At 37.9% G+C, this 24,414-nt stretch overlaps 1 protein-coding gene across 5 annotated transcripts; it reads right to left on the bottom strand.

The window, feature by feature from the left end:
* Window positions 1-1,060: 1,060 nt before the first annotated feature.
* Window positions 1,061-23,014, bottom strand: LOC106089050 (serine/threonine-protein phosphatase 6 regulatory subunit 3). 5 transcript variants are annotated; one of them, XM_013254802.2, is made up of 16 exons: window positions 22,260-22,444; window positions 21,826-21,964; window positions 21,605-21,684; window positions 14,791-14,910; window positions 14,386-14,710; window positions 13,998-14,305; window positions 13,784-13,919; window positions 13,594-13,712; window positions 13,249-13,522; window positions 8,648-8,712; window positions 8,291-8,572; window positions 8,119-8,155; window positions 6,833-7,698; window positions 2,242-2,499; window positions 1,203-1,218; window positions 1,061-1,122 (listed from the first exon to the last, which is right to left on the bottom strand). In XM_013254802.2, the coding sequence occupies exons 2-15, from the start codon at window positions 21,883-21,885 to the stop codon at window positions 1,203-1,205; spliced, it is 2,946 nt and encodes a 981-aa protein (XP_013110256.1). In that variant the 5' UTR covers window positions 21,886-21,964; window positions 22,260-22,444; the 3' UTR covers window positions 1,061-1,122. The 5 variants fall into 5 exon arrangements, with proteins under 5 accessions (XP_013110256.1, XP_013110255.1, XP_013110257.1 ...); XM_013254801.2 differs by lacking the exons at window positions 1,203-1,218; window positions 22,260-22,444 and adding an exon at window positions 22,904-23,014; XM_013254803.2 differs by lacking the exon at window positions 1,203-1,218 and having other exon boundaries at window positions 6,833-7,545.
* Window positions 23,015-24,414: the final 1,400 nt, after the last annotated feature.

Genomic DNA, 24,414 nt, shown 5'->3' on the forward strand with positions numbered 1-24,414 from the left:
TATTACACAATGACTTCTACAATGTTCAGCATTCAATTCATTTACGGTCCCAATCGGACTATAACTTGATATTTCTCCAATAGCATAACAGTTCTTATTCATTGTTTGCCTAAAAAACGCACCATCGCAAAGAACTCGACAAATGCGATCCATGGTGGAGGGTATATAAGACTAAGCACGCTCTTACTTGTTTTTATTGCCATGTATAAGTGGCATGACGCCAGTTCGTAAAAAAATTTTACAAGTTAAGATAACACCAGCTGAATTTTTTTCTGATGTTATCGCCAGGAATTGAACTGAGGTGTTCGGCATCATAGGCGGACGTTCTAACCTCTATGCTACGGTTAGAATGTCCGGTTAGAATGTCCCAGTAATAGAAAGTTGGAAAATCAGCGACATGTTTTTATCAAGTGTTCATAGCGACTTCAATATCTCAGTAAACGTTTTTAGCATTTCATATACACAAAGCCAATGAGGAATTGGAAATCTTTAAATAAATATGCCTTCTGCTTAATATTAATATTTTATATAGGGTCCTATTATTTTCGAAGTATGTATGCATTGGTTTAGTTTCTTAACGTTTTTCTTATATTATTTTTACAAGTTTTTCTTAGTTAAACTTTTTTATTAGACACATTTACGAATTAAGGCGGGGAATTACATTGAGTTTAGATATTAAAAAAAATAGTAATTAATCTCTTTTTATATAGCCTTACAAACACAGTTGATATTATTTTTAATAATCTTAAAAAAATTCTGCATGTTTTTCGTTATGTTTGTTATTTTTCCATTGGTTTTTGGACGAACACTTGGTGAGTGTATTGTAAAAATGCTTTGATTTTTTTTATTTATCAAATAATTCAGTTGTTATTGTTTCAAAGTAGAACTTAAAAACAAGAAGCATTTAGGTTTCATGTCAGTGTGGTGTATTTTTAACTAAAAAAAATATAATTTGGTATAAATTTCCGTTACGGCATTTTTTTTACATGGGTTTTTGGTTTATGTTTTTAACTCTTTTTTTTCTTTTTCTTTCTTTTTATTTAAACATTTTATTATTAAATTTAGTGTTTCGGTAATTTTAAGTGAGCAGCACATACTTCGCTTTAAGCGTATGAGACGTAACTATAAAAATATATATATATTTAATTATTTAATTTTCTTTTTTATATATATATGATGTGGATTTGTATGTGTGTACGTACTTATGTATGAGACAAACTAAATGTAAAATCAACAATATCATCACCACCATCATCATCATCATCATTGATAGAAGGAGTATACAAAAGGAAGAAAAAAGGAAAAAACAATCTAAATTAAAAAAAAAATAAGCCTATAACATATCTCTTATTAAACACAATTGGCAATACGAGCGAGGACTTAACGTTTTTCGAAATTATTTTAAAAAATACAACTATACGTGTATATCTGTATGTATATCATATAGTAGTAGTAGTAGTAGTTGTGGTAGTTGCAGTAATAGTATGTGATACAAGTTGCTTCTTACTAACTTTTTTTTTAATAATTTCAATTAAATACGCTTTGGGCGGGCAATTAATACACAATTTGTTTAATGTACTACGAGCCTAATTGATTATAGTTTATTATTAAATATATTATGTTTATTATTACGTTATAATGCTATTTAATTAAATATTGTTGCATCTTGCAAAATTTGCAATGAAAAAAGGAGGGGATGTGTTGGGGTTATTGGGGGCGAAAAGGAATAACGAAAGCATCACACCATAACTGGCGTTAGGGGAATGATGAACGTCTTTGGGAAAAGGGGAGGAAGGTTGGACGAGGGAAACAAATGAAACGTATTCTTCTGGTACTCGAGAGAAATTAGTTAACATAACTCTAACTACAGAACATGTGAACAAACATATTTTCAACCTCAATCTCAACTTACTGATCTTTTTGTTTAGTTTTGTTTAGTTTTGTTTTCTTTGATTTTTTGCATTTAATTTCACAAAAACAACAACACTATGAATGTCTTGTAAATTAGCTCTGTACAACATTGTATGTTTTGCGATGTTGTGATTTTTGTTTTTTTTTTTGGTTTTTTTGGAAAAGATTGCTTCTAGAGAAGGAAGTATACATAGGTTCGAAATGTTTGTATATGTGCGACAAAGTGACATTTGTATTGTGTGTATATATGTGTGTGTGTGTGTGTGTGTAATTCATTTCTTATTTCATCAAATGTTCAAAAATCTCATTGCAAATGCTTCAACACCTTACGTTGTAGAATTATCTGTTGATGTTGTTGTTAAAGCCGTTGTGATAACAGCAGCAGCCGCTGTTGTCTCCTTTGTATCCTTAACATTGCTCTCTGTCTCTATTGTGATTGATTTGTGCTTATTTATTAACTCCTCTTCCTCATTATTAATATCCTTATTAACATCATTCACTTCTTTATCAACATTTTCTTCTTTCGATGTTGTGATGTTGGTATTGTTGTCATCTTCTTGTGCAGGTTGTTCATTTTCTGAACTATTCCTAAAACCATAGAGAGTAAGAAAGAGAGAGAGAGAGAGAGAGAGAGCGAAAGCGAAAAGTATTAATTGGGGTATATACTCGAATAAGCATGTGTAAATTTTTTCTCTTTTCAAAGCCTTGGTGATTTTAAGCTTATTTAAGTGAAAAAAAACTCATTCAATATAACGAAATTAAAGAAAAATAAATACAATTCAAAATTAAAACTATTAAAAAATATAATAATAAACGGAAAATTATTGAAAGTAGTAAACGTTTAGAAGCCAAATGCAGAGTTCGTATTTTATTCTACCATAGGAAGCATAGTTGGCAGCGTGCTCGGATTGCCACTGCAGAGTCATGAGTTTGATTCGAACTATAGACACCATGGTATCATTATTATTAGGAGGCCACCGTAGCGCAGAGGCTAGCATGTCCGCCTATGACGCTGAACGCCAGGGTTCGAATCCAGGCGAGACTATCAGAAAAAATTTTCAGCAGGGGTTTCCCCTCCTAATGCTGGCAACATTTGTGACGTTGCCTCCTCTCCAAAGAGAGGCCCCCTATCATTGAGCTTAAAACCTAAATCGGACTGCACTCATCAATATGTGAGAAGTTTGCCCCTGGAAAAGGCCTAACACAACTTTCTGTTCCAAATTTCGGCGAAATCGGACAATAAATGCGCCCCAAAGCTTTAAATCGAGAGATCTGTATATATGGCAGCTATATTCAAATCTGGGCCAAATTGAAGAATGAAGTCGAATGTCCTAATTCAACTCAGTGTCCAAATCTGGACCGATCTGGGCCAAATTGACGAAGGATGTCGAAGGGCCTAACATAACTCACTGTCCCAAGTTTCAGCAAAATCGGATAGTAAATGTGGCTTTTATGGGCCTAAAACCCTAAATCGGCGGATCGGTCTATACGGGGGCGATATCAAGATATAGTCCGATATAGCTCATCTTCGAAATTAACCTGCTTATGGACTAAAAAGAATCTATGCTAAATTTCAGCTCAATATCTCTATTTTTAAAAACTTTTTAATAGAATTGAACCTTGTAGGGGCTCAAGAAGCAAAATCGGTTTATGTGGGAGCTGTATCAAGCTATAGATCGATTCAGACCATATTTTACATGTATATTGAAGCTCATGGGAGAAGCCGTTGTACAAAATTTAAACCAAATTAGATAATAACTGCGCCAACTAGAGGCTTTAGAAGTCAAGATCCCAGATCGGGTTATATGGCAGCTTTATCAGATCATGTACCGATTTGCGCCAAACTAAGCACACAGGAAGTCATAACAAAACACCTCATGCAAAATTTCAGCCAATCGGATCAAAAAGACAAGATCCAATATCGGTTTATATGGCAGTTACACCAAGTCATTAACCGATTTTAACCGTACTTACAAAGTGGTTGGAAGTGACACCAAAACACCACGTGCAAACTTACAGCCAAATCGGATAAGAATTACGCCCTCTTAAAGCTGAATAAGTCAAGATCTAAGATCGGTTTTATGGCAACTATATGAGGTTATGAACTGATTTGAACCGTACTTAGCTCAACTGTTGGAAAGTGATACCAACACACCACGTGCAAAATTTCGGACGAGAATTGTGCCCCCTAGAGGCTGAAGAAGTCAAGAGTCCAGAACGGTTTTACTGGCAGCTATATCAGAACATGGACCGAATTGGCCCATTTACAATCCCAACCGACCTACACTAATAAAAAGTATTTGGTCAGGCAATGTTTGCGTCTGTTGATTTTAAAGAGCTACATTTTTGGAGAATTCCCGGGATCGGACTCTGGATTACGGGGTTATAAAAAAGGGAGAAAAGGCGGGAATTCCTGTGAAGATATCTTATGAAAATCATAATATTATGAAAGTTTTTTCCTTTAATTTAAATTCCAAAAAATTTATGTAGGTGGTCTAAAAAAATAATACTTGTGAAATGTCATCAAAATCGGACAAAAAAATTCCAAACGCCTCGTGTTAAAACGATGTTATATTCTTCTTATCCAATAGAAGCTAACAGAACTTTGACCTGTTTCCAACTCCGCTACGTTTCGAACCATCACTTAAGAACCCAAAAGATTATTCTTATGAAATTTCGGAAGCCTTTCTTCGCTTTTGTTTATGGCTTATGGCGAATTAGTAACAATGGCTAGAAAAATTCGACTAACAAGAATTAACTAGACGAAACATTTTAAACAAGTAAACAGGAATTAAGTTCGGCCGGGCCGAACTTTGGATACCCACCACCTCGTGTATATATGTAAACCCCCTTTCGTCACAATCCGATGAAAATTGGATAATTTATCCACCCAAATTCGGCACGGACATTGAGTGGTGCAATAAATATAAGTCACTGTTTAATTTTGCATTTCAAATTTCAACAAAATCGGATAATAAATAAAGCTTTTATGAGCTTCAGACCCTTAACCGGCATATCGGTCTATGTGACAGCTATATCTAAATACAGTCCTATTTGTACCATATTTGGGTCGAATGGCGGGTGGCCTAAAACTACTCACAGTTTAAAATTTCAGTGAAATTGGATAAAACATAATGCTTTTATGGGCTTCAGAACCTTTATCGGGAGTTCGGTCTATATGGCAGCTATTGCTAAATATACTCCGATCTGAACCATATTTGGGCCAGATGTCGGGAGACCTAAAACTACTCACTGTTTCAAATGAAAAATTATGTTTTTATGAGCATTAGGCCCTTTATCGGAAAATCGGTTTATATAGCAGCCTTATCCAAGTATGGTCCGATTTGGCCCGTTCAAGAACTTAACCAGTGTGCATTAAAAAGACGTATCTGTGCCAAATTTTAGTTCAATATCTCAATTTTTGAAGCCTATAGAGTGATTACAACAGACGAACGGACAGACACACGGATATCGTAAAATCGTCTTAGACTTTTACGACGATCCAAAATATACATACTTTATAGGGTCGGAAATTGATATTTCGATGTGTTGCAAACGGAATGACTAAATGAATATACCCCCTATCCTACGGTGGTGGGTATAAAAAGTTAATTTAAAGCATAGTTAATTTTACATTCTAAAATTAAGTTACTTACTTAAATAAGCAAAACTACACAGAAAAATTTGTCAAAAATTTTTCAATCTCAAATTTAATAGAAAATAAAATTGTTTTCAATTGAAAAATTATTTGATTCAATCATTTATTAATTGAATACTATATATTTTTTTTCAATTACAGTCGCGATGGAAATTTTTGCCAGTTTCAATTCAAAAATTAATTGATTCAATTAATTCTTTAATTGAATCTGAAAATTTTGTAGTTTTCAATTAAAAAATTAATTGATTCCGACATTTTTTAATCAAATTCAATTAAAAGCTATTTTGCCCCCTACAATATAAAGGGAAGGAGATTTCAAAAACCCGCACGTCCCACATCTCGACAAATCTATAGCAATACCATGGCAGGCGGTTCTACCTGCCGGATTAACCGGATGGAGTCCTTCATCCCAAGGGATACCGCCTCTGCACAACACACTGCTACAACAACATCCACAAATCTAAAGGGGATGTTTTGTTTTATACGGTTGCCCATGAACCTTTGCTCAAACAACGCACCTCAAGTTCATGTTCTAGAAGTTAAACATTTGTGTACCAAATAAGAAAAAATTGTAATTTTCAAAAAATTGCAATAATTTTTTATTTGAATCAATTAAAAATTTCAATTAATTGGATCAATTGAAAAATTAATTGAAAATGTCAATATTTTTTTTATTTGGATATGGAATTTTTTAATTGAAAATTTTTTCAAAAACGGTTATTATCATTTTCGTGATTGAAGCAGTTTCAATTAAAAAATTAATTGGATCAATTAATTTCGTGATTGAAACCTGTTTTTATTTTTTTCTATGTAATGAGCATTGGCTACTTTTGCCAGCATTTACTATGTTTGTTGGTCGTCCTCAAACCTCTTTCTGTGAAAACTTGAAATGGAAAAAATATTTTCATTTTCGTTTTCATTTGAGAACATGCTGACAAAATAACATTTTTTTTGTGTTTGCCTAAACAGGAATGAGATACGCTATAAAAACGTAAAAAAAAACTTTTCATTTTGTGTTTACATAGAATGAGAGTTGAGCCCCTGTGAGTTTACTAAAAAATATATTAAGACCGAAATATATCTTCTAATCGAAAGATTACTGTTTAAATTAACCTGCTAATCTTTCTATGTTAATTGTGTGCGCACCTTCTCTGCAGCATAGTGTTGCAGCTGCCAAACATTATAAAAATTTTAAAACTACTCTGCATTTGGACTTCCATTCAAATAGGATGAAAGATGATATGAAAAATATATGTATCTTACAATTGATTTGTTTCAGCCTTCTTTTCCTCGTTATCTATTGCTGTGACTGGTTCGTCTTCTGTACTTTTAGTAGGACCATTTGTTAACGCAGACGTGTTTTCCATTTTACCATCGACGTTATCTTCATCATCACAAGTTGTAATTTTATCAGCATCTTTTTTCTCCTTCTCCTCCTCCTCAGGCACGTCATTTTCTGCTGATGCGCCGCCAAGGGGTTTAGTCCACATACCGTCGTCATCTTCATAATCATCTACAAACGTTTGTCTTGAATGGAATGATGAGAGTTCGCCGGGCCATGCCAATTTTTCGACATTCGCATTGTTGTCGTATTCTTCGGAAGTTGTTGCAGACGTAGCTGGGGCGTTTGTAAAATTATTACCGGTGCTATCTTCCGGCCGTGGTGTCGGACAATCTCCAATGTTATCATTACTGGCCGCTGGCGTTGTCCCCGAAGTAGCTCCTGTTAAACTGTCACTCATGTCGTTGGCAAAGGAACTGAAATGAGCATCAAAATCGGCAAAATTGTCGGTGGTCGAGGCTTCCTGAGGCCATGCCAAAGACGGCGAAGACTTAAAGATATACAATTCGTCATTCGTGTCCCAAGGATTACTTGTCGCTGTAAACAGTTTCAACTTGGCGTCGAACGAAAGCACATCTCCAGATGTGCCATTGTCCTCTTCGTCATCATCGTCATCGTCGTTGCTGCGACCGAACTGAAACAAATTGAGAGCATTTGTGACTTGTTGGTTGTCTTGACCTTCGTCGTCGTTGCTGTTCTCATTATGATCATCACTATCATTGCCGTCCCCTCCATCATCGTCATCAGAATCATGTTGGGTATTGTAATCAAGTGTAAAAAGAAAGTCCTGGTTTTTCAGTATTTCATTAATCGGGCAAGAATTTGGCAATGAAAATTCATGGTTTGTTTTTGTTTGGTGATGTTCAAAGAGATAGAGAAAGTTTTCATATGCTCTTAGAAATTCAAGAGATAAACACAAAAAGGAAACAACTTTAACCAAAACACTGGGTGAATGGGTAGAGCAAAACATTAGAAAAAGGGATCGATCGCCTCTTTCGTTTAAAAAAGAAGAGTTGTAAAAATTTTTGCTTTATTTTTTGGTGGGCTTTAAACAACGAAACATTAGGAAGCATTAGTACGAATTTCACGAATTGTAAAGCTGGAGTTAACAGCAACAACAAGAACAATGGCCTTTTGGGTAGTTCGGCATAAAAGAAACCGTGAAACAACACTAGATTACAACACACACTGTTTCAAGACTACTTACTGTGTCCATGGAGTCCGTGACAGCACACAGGTTGTTGCTTTATATAATAGGGATAAAGAAAACAAAGACAAGAAATATTCAATTACAAATAAATATAACATTCATAACAATGCTGGCGATGTTACGAAGTGAGCTATGAGCTGCTCACACAACTGCGGCTTGCTATACTTACAAAGCATCTGAAAAGTCATTGTCAGTTAGGAAGTCCAGCGATACATCGTAGTCACTGGCCTCACAATTTGCCAAAAGTTTGCTTTGGATTTTCAACGCTTGCGTTAGTTCACCATCTGTGCTATCCACTATGGATTTCCATAGCTCACGTTCTGTATCGTCTTTTAGATTACTGTCAACTAAGGCACCGATATGTTTCGATTCTGTTATACATTCTGAAATATGTTTGCAGATTTTTATCAAATGTCCCATATAACCCAAACGACGACCTTTCTTTTCCGTTCTGTGTGGGAAAAGGAAAACATTGATTAAACTGAGGACTATGGACAACATTAATTGAACACTATAGTGGACTTACTCATTTTCCCGGTTCAATGTCCAGCACTCTATAAGTCTTGAAATCAGGCGACAATTTACAATAAGCTGTAATAACAAAAATGTGGAAAGCAAAAAAGACAGCATTATTAAATATAATAAAAATAAATCGTATCTATATACATAAATAATAATTATTGGGTTGCCCAAAAAGTAATTGCGGATTTTTCATATAGTCTTCGGCCACATTGTTCACTACAAATACGCGTGAGGTGAATACTGAGCTCACTGTCATCCCATGGCAGCCGGTTGTATGTACCGGATTGACCCGATGAATTCCTTCATCGGCAAGGGCTGCCGCCTTAATGTACCACAAACTGCTACTACACCAACAACAACTGAGCTCACTGTTGTGGTCGATGGAGAAATGAATCCGACCATCAAGTGTCCCAAAATACTTGGCGTCACATTTGACAGCTCTTACATATTCTCCCCATATGCCAGAGCAATTTGCGATAAAGTCAATAAAAGAAACATGGTCCTCAAATCACTTGCTGGCAGCACTTGGGATGCAAACAAAGAAACCTTGTTGACCACGTACAAAGCAATTGGCCGGTCTGAGGTAAGTTATGCAGCGCCTGTGTGGTCTCGTCAACTTTGTGAAACGCAGTGGAATAATATTCAGATCTATCAGAATGCCGCCCTTCGAACTACGACGGGCTGACTCCTCAGTTCTCATGTGGTTCTCAGGAGACAAAGATCCTACCAGTGCGAAGACATAACTACATACTGTCTAAGCAATACCTTTTGGGCTGTTATATCAGAGACCATCCAAATAATCATCTTGTGGATAGATATCCACCGCCCAGGAGCCTTAAGGTAGATCTACATGATCTAGCGCGTGAGGTTCAGCGCTACAAGAGGGAACCTCTAGATCAAGCAGGTCAAAACAACATTCATGCAGACACGGTAGCAGATGCGGTAATTGGCTACCGGGTGAATGTAGTCCTTGGAGAACGACCGCTACCCATTGTACCTGAAGAAATCGACCTCCCACGACAAACCAGAGTAGTGCTGACTCAATTACGTTCCGGCAGATGCAGTCGCCTCAATTCCTACAGAGCTAGGTTTGATGCCGACGTGCAAGATGTATGTCCCGATTGTAACCAGGGACCGCACGTTAAACGTCACCTGTTTAACAGCCCGGCCAGACCCACTCGACTCAGACCCAGATCCCTGTGGACACACCCCATTTTAGTCGCAGAGCTCCTGGGTTTTGACACTCAACAGAATCAACATAATAAACTGCTACAACAACAACAACAACGCCCTATATTATAAATACCATAAGACGAGGCACGAATTTGGCTGTGGATTTGTCCCCTACGGTGCATGAGATTGCGACCACAATCCACATAAAGCCCAAAATTTTCAAAATTATTTGCGTCCATGCCCCGACGGAAGACAAGGACGAACAGACCAAGGATATTTTCTACGATCGCCTACAAAGAGAATATGACAGCTGTTCCGCCTATGATACTAAAATCGTTCTGGGAGATATTAATGTGAAAATACGGAAGGAAAATATCTTTGGCCCAACAGTCGGAAAATTTAGACTACACGCGGCAAAAAACATGGTAGTTAGCAGCACCAGATTCCTACATCGAAGGATTCACACGGCCATATGGTTGGCACCCGATCAAAACACGAAAAACCAAATAGATCATGATTTGATAGATGGATGACATTCAACCCGCGTATTGGATGTACGGTCGATCCGAGAGGCGAACATCGATTCGGATAATTACCTTGTTGCAGCAAAGTGTCGTATCCGTCTTAGTGTGGCGAGAAACGTACGATCTGACACTGCAAGGAAGCTAGACATTGAAAAGCTGCAAATGCGACAGATGACAACGGCATACTCCACTCAACTGACAGAGCTGCCTGATGAAAGCACTCCTTGTTCCGACGATATAAGGGCGCAGTGGCAAACCATTGCCCACTCCATGAAAAATACCACGAAATGCGTACTGTGCCCAAGTAGTCTCCCCCAAGAAACCAATGGTACGACCAAGAGTGTCGAAATGCTACGGATGCCAAGAATGTGGCATACAGAGTAACCCTGAAATCAAACGCGTCAAATATCTGCGGAAAAGAGAGAGGGGAAACGTCTATTTCACAGAAAGAAAAATGGAATGGAAAGGCGTGAGTGTGAGCGAATTGAGTTGTACAGGAGTCAGAATGAAGTCCGAAAATTAAACATCAAACCGATGGCTTTTGGTGCAGGCATATCCTCCTGCAGAGAAAAAAAGGAAATCGGGTAACTGACACGGTTAGTGTACTGAAGATATGGAAAGAAAATTTTACCCAGCTGCTAGTGTCCGACGATGGCGGCGAAGAGGATACCGCAGAACCAATCCCCGATGATAGTATAGAATGTTTACCTCATAGTCAGAATGACAACAAGGCAACAGGAGCCGACGGGTTACCCGCTGAACTATTTAAGACTGGAGGCGACACGTTTATAAGGCGTGTGCACTAGCTTGTCGGCGCTATCTGGCTATCGATTTTGATGAAATTTTGCACACGTATTGGGATGTCAATTTGTAGAGATCGGACCAAAATTGTTACTTCTACAGCCTGAAAAGGCCATATCGGATGAAAAATATATATGGGAGCTATATCTAAATCTGGACCGATTTTTATGAAACTTTGCACACATATGAGGACGTTGAATAAAACGTCCATGCCAAATTTTGTAAAGATCGGACCAAAATTGTGGCTTCTATAGCCTTAAAAGGCCATATCGGATGAAAATATATATGGTAGCTATATCTAAATCTTGACCGATTTTTATGGAACTTTGCACACATATGAGGACGTTGAATAAAACGGTCCATGCCAAATTTTGTAAGGATGGGACCAAAATTGTGGCTACAATAGCTTTAAAAGTGCATATCGGATGAAAAATATACATGGGAGTTATTTATAAAGGGTGATTTTTTGAGGTTAGGATTTTCATGCATTAGTATTTGACAGATCACGTGGGATTTCAGACATTGTGTCAAAGAGAAAGATGCTCAGTATGCTTTGACATTTCATCATGAATAGACTTACTAACGAGCAACGCTTGCAAATCATTGAATTTTATTACCAAAATCAGTGTTCGGTTCGAAATGTGTTCATTCACCGTTCAGCGATGAGGCTCATTTCTGGTTGAATGGCTACGTAAATAAGCAAAATTGCCGCATTTGGAGTGAAGAGCAACCAGAAGCCGTTCAAGAACTGCCCATGCATCCCGAAAAATGCACTGTTTGGTGTGGTTTGTACGCTGGTGGAATCATTGGACCGTATTTTTTCAAAGATGCTGTTGGACGCAACGTTACGGTGAATGAACACATTTCGAACCGAACACTGATTTTGGTAATAAAATTCAATGATTTGCAAGCGTTGCTCGTTAGTAAGTCTATTCATGATGAAATGTCAAAGCATACTGAGCATCTTTCTCTTTGACACCATGTCTGAAATCCCACGTGATCTGTCAAATACTAATGCATGAAAATCCTAACCTCAAAAAAATCACCCTATAAATCTAATCCAATTATGATGAAATTTTGATTACATATTGGGACGTAACAAAAAGCGCTTCGTGCCAAATTTTGTAAGGATCGGACGAAAATTGTGCCATTTACAGCCTTAAAAGGTCAAATAGGATGAAAGTTATATATGGGAGCTATATCTAAATCTGAACCGATTTAAATGAAATTTTGCACACATATTGGGTCACACGAAACATTTCATGCCAAATTTGGTAGAGATCGCACAAAAATTGTGACTCCTACACCAAATTCAAATCAAATTCATACTTTGTTTCTGTGCTTTTGTTAAATTATGTTTTATGTTACTATTGGGTTGCCCAAAAAGTAATTGCGGATTTTTCATATAGTCGGCGTTGACAAATTTTTTCACAGCTTGTGACTCTGTAATTGCATTCTTTCTTCTGTCAGTTATCATCTGTTACTTTTAGCTTGCTTTAGAAAAAAGTGTAAAAAAGTATATTTGATTAAAGTTAATTCTAAGTTTTATTAAAAATGCATTTATTTTCTTTTAAAAAAATCCGCAATTACTTTTTGGGCAACCCAATATAATCCTTTTAGTTATCCATTGTCTGATGAAGATTACCGGCGGTAATCGAAATATTGGAAAATTTAAAAGAAAACTATTAATAAAAAACACCGATACCTTTTTTTAATAATTGTACATGACTTCAAGCCGAACTATCCACGAAATTATAAGAGGAAGAGATTACAAACACACTGTCACAACTACCATGACAGACAGTTCTATGCACCGAATTATAGCAATGTAACCCTTCATCGACCAGTAACTACCGCCCTTATGTTACTACAACACGTAAATGCAATTTTTCCATAAAGGAACTTCTCTAATATCAATGATAGGGGATCTCTTATATATGGCCAATTCCAAACGGTGTCTCGATACCTCTTCTCAAAGAAGTTTTATATACCCTCATAAATTTCGCAAGCATTAATGAAGGTGTTACCACCATGGCATATTTTTTATGGTGTTTTAATTTGTTATCCAAAGCAAGCATTACCTGTGCCTTAAAAATAGATTTCTTACATGAGTTTGTATGGCGGACGGAAGAATCTCTCCGTTTTGGTCTCTCTCTTTAACTTCTGATTCATTCATAAAGTTGAATTCAATATCCACTATATCGTCTAGCATGTTTTCAATTGTTTCGGGTTCAGTTCCGGTTTTGGGTTTAGGTTTTTTAAGATTCGTACTTTTAAACGCGATATGAATACACTTTTCCACTTCACTGTGAAGGAAATTATTCCAGCTGTATTGCTTGAAGAGTGAAAGCAGAATATCAAAGAAATCTGTTGCACAGATGCTAAATTGTCAGTTAAATGAAAAAAAAGAAAAGGTTACTTTATCATCAAATGCGGAAATCGTGTTTCTTACGCTTTGGTAATCTCCTCATTTTTAGTTTCCAGCAATACCGTAAAAATTCGGCAGACTTGCAAGCGGGTCATTCCAAATGGCGGCGAGAGTACAGCAGCTGATGTAATGATATCGTCTTTCTGCAAATAAGAGGCAAAACTTCATGCTGTAAAAGACTCCATTTTTTTCAAATTTCTTTTGAATTTAATACTTTTGGCGGGTTCCTAAGTAATTCATTAAAGGACTTTAGTTGAGGTTCAATAACACGCATCACAGTCGTTAAAAATTCGTCATGTACCTTCTGCTCACGAGCTTGTATATAGAGCCAACGGTCATCACGTTCATCCCTGAAAAATTATGAAAGCAAGGGCAATAATTTAACAGATGTACAGATGTACAGAGGAAAAACATTAGCCAATACTTACATCACACTAACCATTTTGATAACTTTAAGTACAACCGTAATGCCAGATACAATAGCACTCTCGAGAGCATTTGGTTGCAGGATCACATTAAACAAGGCAAATAAAGTGGTAGCACTTTCGATACTTTTCAATATAGGATTGGAAACTTTAAAAATCGGCTCAAAAGTGTCATTTTCAGTTTGACGCATAGTACGTCCCTGGTGTATAAGATCACAGAGAAATTCAGCAACATTTACGTGCTTATCGCTTTGTTCAGGATCACCAATAATGTCAATAAGTTTTTCAACCAGTCTTTCTTCATTTAACCACTGAAAATACACGAGGCAAATGAGACAATTAATTAAAACCATAAAACCACCAGACATTTAACTACATTTTTGTTACCCACCTCATACATACTCCTCTTCAATTGGGCACCTTCAACATTGCGCATCAACTCCACTATGATATCGGGTATAACGGGCGTGCTGAAATGCTTGCACATCAAATCCAAAAAATTATTTTGCGTTTTTAAAAACTCCATAAGTTTTAGGCACAATTGTTGATACAAAAACCAATCTTGATCAGACTTTTTGGTAAAGAGCATGCTAAATGTCTTGCTAAAAAACGACGCTAGCAATGGATTTAACGGTGGTTCATTTTCCAGATATGAATATAGCATTTTTAATGTATCTTCATCGGAGATCAATTTCTCATCTAAGGACGGTAGGCCGCTGAAAATTCCACAAAATAAAAAAAATGAAAATGAAATTATAAAACGCAACCCCAAAACGAAATGCCAGGAAAAACTTACAGCAATAAAATTTCACAAGCGACATTGGCATGGCGAAAACGTAGGGCCAATGGCAAATCCTCTGCAGGTTCTGTGGTTATTAATTCAATCATACGTTTAATGACATCTGGGCGAGTAAAACTGAAAAATAAATGATATGGAAAATTATATTAGCAACAAGTTGCTAAAGATGTAAAAGTTGCTAGTGTGCTAGAGGCCAGGTCTGTCGCCACGGTGGGTATTACAATGGACTAAAATAGTCTAAGTGAGTCTGTTTAGAAAAAGACTACCACTCGAACCTAAACCAGCCCAAAACTGTATTCTAGATTTGATAATTTTTGTATGTAATCCCATCTCTCATTTATGGAGGCTGGGCTCCAAAAAATCGTTATGCCAGTGACATTTGGGAAGTATTTAACCACGCAATGCAACATTTGTTAAAAATGGTTTCGCTCTATAAGCTAGCCTTGGGACTTGTCTCTAAAAAGGAGGTACCTCAAACATGTATGTTTGTGACAGAACTTTTTGATTTGAGGGAAGTATATCCGCAACTCCGTAATGGAATGTTCAGGAAAAAATTTGCATTTGCAATTTTTTATTTCACCAAATTTTAAGAAATTTTCTAGGAAAATAAATTTCTTGCTCTATACACGAAAGTAAACAGCCACCATTGGGCTTCTAACATTAGGAGTTGAGGCGGCTGCATCTGCCGAAATGTAATTGAGCCAGAACCACTCTGGTTTGCAGGGGGAGGTTAATTTTTTTCAGGTGCAATGGGAGGCGGTCGTTCTCCAAGGACTACATACCGCATCTGCTAACATGTCTGCATGAATGTTGTCTAGACGTGCCTGATATATGCCGCTCGATCTAGAGGTTCTCTCTTGTAGCGCTGAACCTCACGCTCTAGATCATGTAGATCTACCAAAAGGCTTCTGGGCGGTGGATATCTATCCACAAAATGATGATTTGGATGGTCTCTGCGATAACAGCCCAAAAGGTATTGCTTAAACAGCATGTAACTTTTAGTGATAACCTCCTTCGGGAAACCTTTAGAAGGTTGTCAGGATGGACGAGGGCCAACGGGCTTGGCATAAACCGCAGAAAAAAGTCTGGCGCTTTTCACCGGGAGACGGATGTTGGATGATTTACGTTTGAGTTTCAATGCTACTTCTCGCATCGGACGACTCCCTAGGTAGTGGATTGGCGAAAGCTCATCTTTTATGACTGGAATCGCAGAAATAAAATTTGCGGGGCGAACCAATAATTTAGCACAAGCAGAGGGTGTCCCGCTTGCACGGATACGAAAACGGCCCTATTGCACGGTCGGCAGCGGATGAGCTAAAAGAAATGGCCAACGATGGCGCTCGCAGAATTTCAGTACATTTACCATCAAGAAAACCCGGCCAAGAGGGTCGCAGGCAGCCCTAGCACTAGGTACCGATACGATGGCCCAATCCGCCATCCACTTAAAAATCACAATTACAGAAACATCAACAAGAAATAATGAAACCGACAACCCCCCGATGAAGACCTATGGATTCACAACACGGTGCATGATTGGAACATGGAACGTCAGAAATCTCTGAGTAGCGTCGAGACTTTACCAAGTCTAGAATGAGATGTCAAACGACAACCAAGACATCCTCGATTCAAGTGAAGTACGATGACCAAAATCCGAAACTATGGATCTTCTACTGCTGCGGAAAGCAAAGCGAGGTCTTTTATCATACAATGTTATATCTGAACACACCATGACGGAAAGTTTCAATTCGAAATTTCACAAAATATCTATTGTACCATGCTACGCGCCAACCGAACCCGATGACAACGAAACAAAGGATCCATTCTATTCACAAATCGGCTCAGTGACACGCTCTCTACCAAAATGATATATTAAACTTGTTATGGGAGATTCTAATGCCAAGGTGGGCAATAATAACAATAATCTATAATCAATCATGGAAATGCAAGGACTTGGCGATACTAGGAATGACAATAGCGACAGATTGGTTGATTTCTGCGCAAAAACAAGATGAAAACACCCGTAATCAAGTCGACCACGTACATATCAGCAAACTCTTTCTGAGTTGCTCGACTATGCCTTGGATAGGCAACGAAACTATAGAGAAAATACAACACCGGAAACGTCTACGCAATGCCCTGCTACGGGCAAAATTAGGTTACCAAAACCACAGCCAGGGCTGAATATCTTGCCACTGCCTCGCTGGTCAAATGCCTAGTTCGCAAAGATACACGAATATATTTTAATATGCTGCCAGAGAAAGCCGAAAATGCAGCTAATATTGGAAACGTGAGTGGTGTTTACAAGTCGATAAAAAAATGAGCGGCAAAAATATATGACGACCAGTAAAAGATGAGAACGGATCGGAATTAACAACACCCGAACAGCAATTAGAGCAATGCCGCAGTTTCTTCTGCTCCAAAAGTTCAGCAACCGAGGACGCAAGCTCCAACCCTCCTAACACCCCTATGCGCTGAAACCCACGCGGGGATATATCTACAGCCCCACACAACTGCGAAGATATTAAAGCCGTTCTGGTTTTATCTTTCGTCTGCATGATTCTGTTGAGTGTCAAGATCCATAACTCTGCAACTAAGATGGGGTGCGTCCAGAGGGATCTGGGTCTGAGTCGAATGGTTGTGACTGGGCAGTTAAACCGATGACTTGTATCGTGTGGTCCCTGGTCACAGTCGGGACATACACCTTGCACGTCGGCATCAATCCTTACTCTGTAGGATTTAAGGCGGATGCATCTGCCTGAACGTAATTGAGCCAGAACTACACTGGTTTGCCAGGGAAGGTCAAGTTCTTCAGGTGCAATGGGAGGCGGTCGTTCTCCAAGGACTACATTCACCCGGTAGTTATTTACCGCATCTGCATGAATGTTGTCTAGACCTGCTTGATATGCCGCTTGATCTAGAGGTTCTCTTGTAGCGCTGAACCTCACGCTATAGATCATGTAGATCTACCTTAAGACTTCTGGGCGGTGGATATCTATCCACAAGATGTTGATTTGTATGGTCTCTGCGACAACAGCTCAAAAGGTATTGCTTACATATCATGTATTGGGTTGCCCAAAAAGTAATTTAATTTAATTTAATAAAACTTAGAATGAACTTTAATCAAATATACTTTTTTACACTTTTTTTCTAAAGCAAGCTAAAAGTAACAGCTGACAACTGACAGAAGAAAGAATGCAATTATAGAGTCACAAGCTGCGAAAAAATTTGTCAACGCCGACTATATGAAAAATCCGCAATTACTTTTTGGGCAACCCAATAGTTTATTTTGTATAATATTGTGCAAGCCAAATTCAGAGATAGATTTCAATCCCATGGCAGCCGGTTGTACGTACCGGATTGACCCGATGAAAGCCTTCATGGCGAGGGCTGCCGCGAGATTATTTGGGAGCTATATCATGTTCTGGACCGATTAACATCATACTTGGCATAAATATTGGAGGTCGTACGTTATGCAAAATTTCAGCCTACTTGGATAAGAATTGCGCATTCTAGGGGTTCAATAAGTACAATCGGGAGATCGGATTATATGGGAGCTAAATGAGGTAATGGATCCACTCACATCATAATTGGCACGTTTGTAGGAAAAGTCATTAATGGCAAAATTATGCCAAATCGCGTTTTGGTACTCAAGAAGTCAAATCGATCAATAGGTTTATATGGGGGCTATATCCAAATCCTAACCATTTGCAATCTCCAATGACCTTCATCAATAAGAAGTAGTTTTGCAAGGTTTCATGTGGCCAGCTGTATTCGTGCGACCTTAATCGTGGCTAAATCGACTTGGAATATCAAGAGGATCAAAAATATATAAACTTTATATGGTCCCAGGTTAATATTTCGAGGTGTTTTAAACGGAATGACTAGATTACTATACCGCCCACGTTTCCATGTATGTGTGCAAGCTCGATCCGGTCCAAAGTACCGATCGCCGCGGGAACAAGGTGGCTATTGGTTATTTAAAGTCGCCAATAACTCGCGTTGTCATATCGAGCATCATAGGCACTGCCGGCCTCTCCTGAGACTCTGCGCTCGATACCGATGATATTCCGCGACTGCCGTTGCAGCTACTCGGTATGGAGCATTACACTATCCGCAACCTGTGGACGCACCCGGTATCTCCCAGCTAAGCTTCTCGTGACAGCCAATGGACACCACACAGATCGGACCTCAAGGTTCCAGCTTGCATTTTGCATTTTGTCATGTTGGCATTTCGGCATTCCGGTTATCATTGCTAAGGCTGGCAGTACAAACGAATTCTGGATTCTTTCCAAGATGAAGCATGGATCATTACTAATATATGAGTGGCCAGCTCAGCAGCGAGGCCATTTGGCAAGTGGCCCTTGCTAATAGTTTCAATATTGTAGAGGATAAGTTTTCTTATAACGGAAAAAGATATGCTTTTAACACCAAAATATCCGTCCCTATACGGTATAATGGCTTGCTGATGACAGTAAGACAAAATCTTACCCGCAAAAAGAATCTTGTCGACGGTGGAACGGTCGGACGATGGTAGTCTTTGCGATGAAAACTAACGCTGTCGTCAGTCTGACCCTTGTTGTTATACACGGAGAATAGAGTAGGAATAGAAATGCCAAAGTCTTAACCTTATGTTTAGAAGTAGACGGTCAAATCTGAGAGTCAATTTGATGTGAAAATATGCCATTTACTCAATCTGACGGCTATTGTTTCGACCTAAAAGCAAATTTTATTGATAAACTATTCGGGACTAAGTTTTGGAGAACGATGCTTGAATCAAGTACTTAACAAGTCGACGGAAGTCGTCATCAGGAGGGCGTTGTCTGTTGTTGTTGCCACATTTGCTGTGGAGGTGGCGTTCCTCGTCAAGCACCTGTAGGTGAACAAGCTCGTTCCGGTCCAAGGGACCGATCGCCGCGAGAAAATGGTGGCCATTGGTTATTTAAAGGCGTCAATAATTGTTGTTACATCGAGGATCATAGGCATTTAGTATTAATGCAGGAGCCGGTGACGCCCGGCCTCTCACTGACACTCAGCGATTGACATTGCAGCTACTCCGCATTCCACTACCCGTAACCTGTGGACGCGCCCGTTAGCTCGTAGCTAAGCTTCTCGTGACAGCTATGACAGCGGCGGATGTTCTGAAGCATTTGTTTATAGGAATATCCAATTTGCACTATTTTGGTCTAAATGGCCATCCATAAACGGTAATACCTTATATCAAATTCCCAATTACAAAGGATCTATATATGTTAACCCTAGTGACGATATGGGGACGATTTTCCACGAGCAAAAAAAAAACAACGAAAATATAATAAAAAAACAAGTAAAAGAGTGCTAAGTTCGATCGGGTCGAATTTTATATACCCTCCACCATGGATCGCATTTGTCGAGTTCTTTTCCCGGTATCTCTTTTTAGAAGAATTTCTAAGCTATTGGAGTTATATGAAGTTATGGTCCGATTCGTACCGTAGTTGAATTGAATGCTAGAGACCATAGAATAAGTCATTGTCATGTCAGCCAATTCGAATAGGAATTGGCGCCCCTAGTTCTAGAAGTAAAAAAGGAAGATTGGTTTATGGGGGAGGTGTATCAGACTATAGACCGATACCGACCATATTTGACACGTATTTTGAAGGTCATAGGAGAAGCCGTTGAAAACAATTTCAGCCAAATTAGAAAATTATTGCGCCCTCTAGAGGCTGAAGAAGTCAAGATCCCAGATCGGTTTATATGACAGCCATTGGTTATTTATTTGGACCATGTTTGCCACAGTTGTTGGAAGTCATAACTAAACACGTCATGCAAAATTTCAGCCAAATAGGGTAAGAATTGCGCCCTCTAGTGGCTCAAGACCCCAAATCAGTTTATAGGGCAGCTCTATCAGGTTATGGACCGAGTTCCACCATACTTAGCATATTTGTTGGAACTCGTAACAAACTCATGCAAAATTTCATCCAAATCGGATAAGAATTGCGCTCTCTAGTGACTCAAAGTCAGGATTTGATAAGATCGGTTTATATGGCAGCTGTATCAGCTTATAGTTCGATTTGAACCATACTTAGCACAGTGGTTGGAAGTCATAATAAAACATCACATGCAAAATTTAGAGGCTCCGGAAGTCAAGACCCCAGATCGGTTAATATGACAGCCATACCAGGTTATAGACCGATTTCAACCAAAATTAACACAGTTGTTGGATGTCATACTGAAACGATTTGTGCAAAATGTCAGCTTAGTCGGATAAAAATTGAGCCCTCTAGAAGCTCAAGAAATCAAGACACAAGATCGGTTTATATGGCAGCTATATCAAAACATGAACCGATATGGCCCATTTAAAATCCCAACTGACCTACACTAATAAGAAGTATTTGTGCAAAATTTCAAGCGGCTAGCTTTACTCCTTCGAAAGTTAGCATGCTCTCGACAGACAGACGGACGGACGGACATGGCTAGATCCACTTTAAATATTATGACCGTCAAGAATATATATACTTTATGGGCTCTTAGACAAATATTTCGAGGAGTTACAAACATCAGCATACCCCCATCCTATGGTAGAGGGTAAAAAAATTATTACTATCCAAAATTAAATCGAAAAACTATTTTTTGGCAAGCGGGTGGTGGGTGGGTTCTTAAAAATGATCTTAGCCTATATTGCTTAACTATCCACATTACTGTGGTGCGTCATACACATTTTCGAAGTATTTTGAAATAGATTACAGTTTCTGCTTGCACAATCGTTGAGAGGGCATTTAAGATTTGGTCTTGCTCGGTGGTCAAAGTTATTAGAACACTATTCACTAATACTTACTAGTTGACAATGCATTTCTTGTAAGTTTTACATTCTTGTATGATGTCGTCCTCTTCCAAAAACTCTTCAACTGTGACGTTCTGTCAACCACATCGCAAGCAACATACGGCGCATCGACATACCGCACACACAAGGGCCAAGGGAGGACATAGCGAATGATTCAAAATAGATTTTGTTCATATTAGTAACAGATTTGCAAATGATTTACTGCAATTACTTACTTCCTTCTCCAGTAGAGCCTCAATATTCTGTGAGGGTGAATCGTTCTTGTCCCAAAACATGATGGTGATGATGTTCAACCGTGAGCTTTTTGTTTTTTCTTTCGTTTACGTCTTCGACGTTGTAGTTGTGGCAGCCGCACTTTTTTTATATAAAAAACAAAAAATAGAAAGACCACATTGTAATTGTTGCGTGACGCTTAAATGTAAAGTTAGTTGATGATTATGGCGAGGGGATAGGTATAATGGCCACACAAATATATGAATGGAGTGGCACCCAAAGAAGAAATCCACGATTGTGGCCACTACACTTTACTATAATGTCCATACAATATTTTTCTGTATTGAGGGGAGTTTTTGCTTCGCTTGTCCCCCCAAAAAGGAGCACACAACTGACTACACACATCAATTATTGATTTCCGCAAATTTCTTCGTACCTTTGCGAGAATTTGCGACTCAATGGTAAGTGGTGAATTCACAATTCCAATTACATTTTCATTGGACTACAAATAAATTGTTCTTTTGTCAATAAAACTGTAAAGTGAAGAGTGTTTTCTGCGTTTTATTTCTTTGGTTAACTATTTTTTCTACGTTTCCGTCTTGGCAAACTTCAATACTGGGACGAATGAAAGTAATGCTCACTCTTCGCCTATTCGCCGTGACATTTGCCAAAAATCTCAGTCTGTGCTCTATTTCTCCCTCTCTTTTGCGCTCTCAGCGACCAATTGGAAACGTCAAATGTGTCTGCCCATACAAGTAAATCTGTCATACTTGTTGCATTTTTTTAAGATTTGAAACCACAATTCACTATTTTTTTTTTAAATTTACACATAATTTAATGTACGACATTCCAGCTTTGCACATGATATACAAAATTTTTGCAGCAATCATTTCGTGACACTCTAAAACAATAGAATTTACACCATAGAAGGCGTTTCATCGGCACCGGACCACACCACACTTTTTAGGGTTTTCTACTCCCAACACTACCACCGAGTTCAATGTTCGATTGATTTTTTAACCATTTGAGCGCTCTATTTAATTGTTTTGTATTATTGTTGAAATTTTGCAAGCCACTCACCTTTTATATGTAATAAATTACTAAAGAAACGAAATATTAAATTGTTAGAAAAAAAGCAAAAAATATTTTTGCAAAATGTTAGTCGGAACTCGGGAAAATTTGTCGATGTCTGAAAAACAGCGATGCCAGAGGTTGAGGAGTACCTGCCACTGTCAAAGATAGTCATTCTTGACTAGGCGCATACAATTTTTCGTTCAACTCACATTCGACAGAGTAAAACCAAAAAACTTATCGTACGATGTTGTCACTTTTATAATATGTTTTTCACGATTAAGCTGAGTACTCTGTTCAGCTGGAAACACTGGAGGAAAATAGGTGAAAAAGTAGTACTCTGTTTATAGTGAGAAAAATGGTCAAAATAAATTTAAGTGGCAAATCCTGACACCATTGTTATTTTATTGGTTTCAATGGCTCGTTTTTTCCTTTTGTTATTTTATTTATTTGCGAAAAAAATAAAACCATAATTGCAGATGAAAAACGTTTTTTGGTATGAAAATAATATCAAAACATAACTGTCAAAATCCGCTCGCGGAACAATAAAAGATTTCCGCGACTATTCCGAAAGCAGAATAGAATACCAGCCCTCATTTTTAAAACACTCCACAAATATCAATTATAAAATAACAATATAATTAAAATTTTACCATAAGTAAAGGCTGAAATATATTCGCTTTTCGCGATATTTTTCGCCGATTACATTTTTTAGACAATAGATTTTAAAGCAAAAAAAACTTGCCAATCTCGTTCAGTAGGGCATTCCCTCATTAAGGCTGGTACTATATTCGCTTTTCGCGACATTTTTCGTCGATTCCTTTTTTTAGATAAGAGATTTTAAAGCAGAAAAAAGTAATCGCGAAAAAAGGGGTTTCAACGGTGAAAAACGTACACAGTACCAGCCATTATCGGGGAATGCCCAACTGAATGAAGCCAGCATGTTTTTTTGCTAAAAAAAAGTAATCACGAAAAATTTCGGGAAAGCGAAAAAAGTTGTTGTTGTAGCCACATTTGTATTGGGTTGCCCAAAAAGTAATTGCGGATTTTTCATATAGTCGGCGTTGACAAATTGTAATTGCATTCTTTCTTCTGTCAGTTATCAGCTTTTATTTTTAGCTTACTTTAGAAAAAAAGTGTAAAAAAAGTATATTTGATTAAAGTTCATTCTAAGTTTTATTAAAAATGCATTTACTTTCTTTTAAAAAATCCGCAATTACTTTTTGGGCAAAGGAGTTTGATTGATTAATTATAAATAAATAATAATGAAATTTGAATGAAAATTACATATATCCAGAACAACTAAGATCTGAAAAAATTATGTAGAATATCTGTAGTCAGGATTGCCATGATAAGTCTTTCACAAATAGGTGTGGCCATGACATAATTACCAGGTAGTGTACCGTAAACAGCTGAGTGCAATTTTTTCTCGCGTAGTACACTATCTGTTAATGAGTTTCGGTTATGTGTGTGTACTATAGTTAAGAACTATAATTACTCACAGAAAACGAAAAATGACG

Source organism: Stomoxys calcitrans, chromosome 1 (genome assembly GCF_963082655.1).
Source record: "Stomoxys calcitrans chromosome 1, idStoCalc2.1, whole genome shotgun sequence".
NCBI classification, from domain to species: domain Eukaryota; kingdom Metazoa; phylum Arthropoda; class Insecta; order Diptera; family Muscidae; genus Stomoxys; species Stomoxys calcitrans.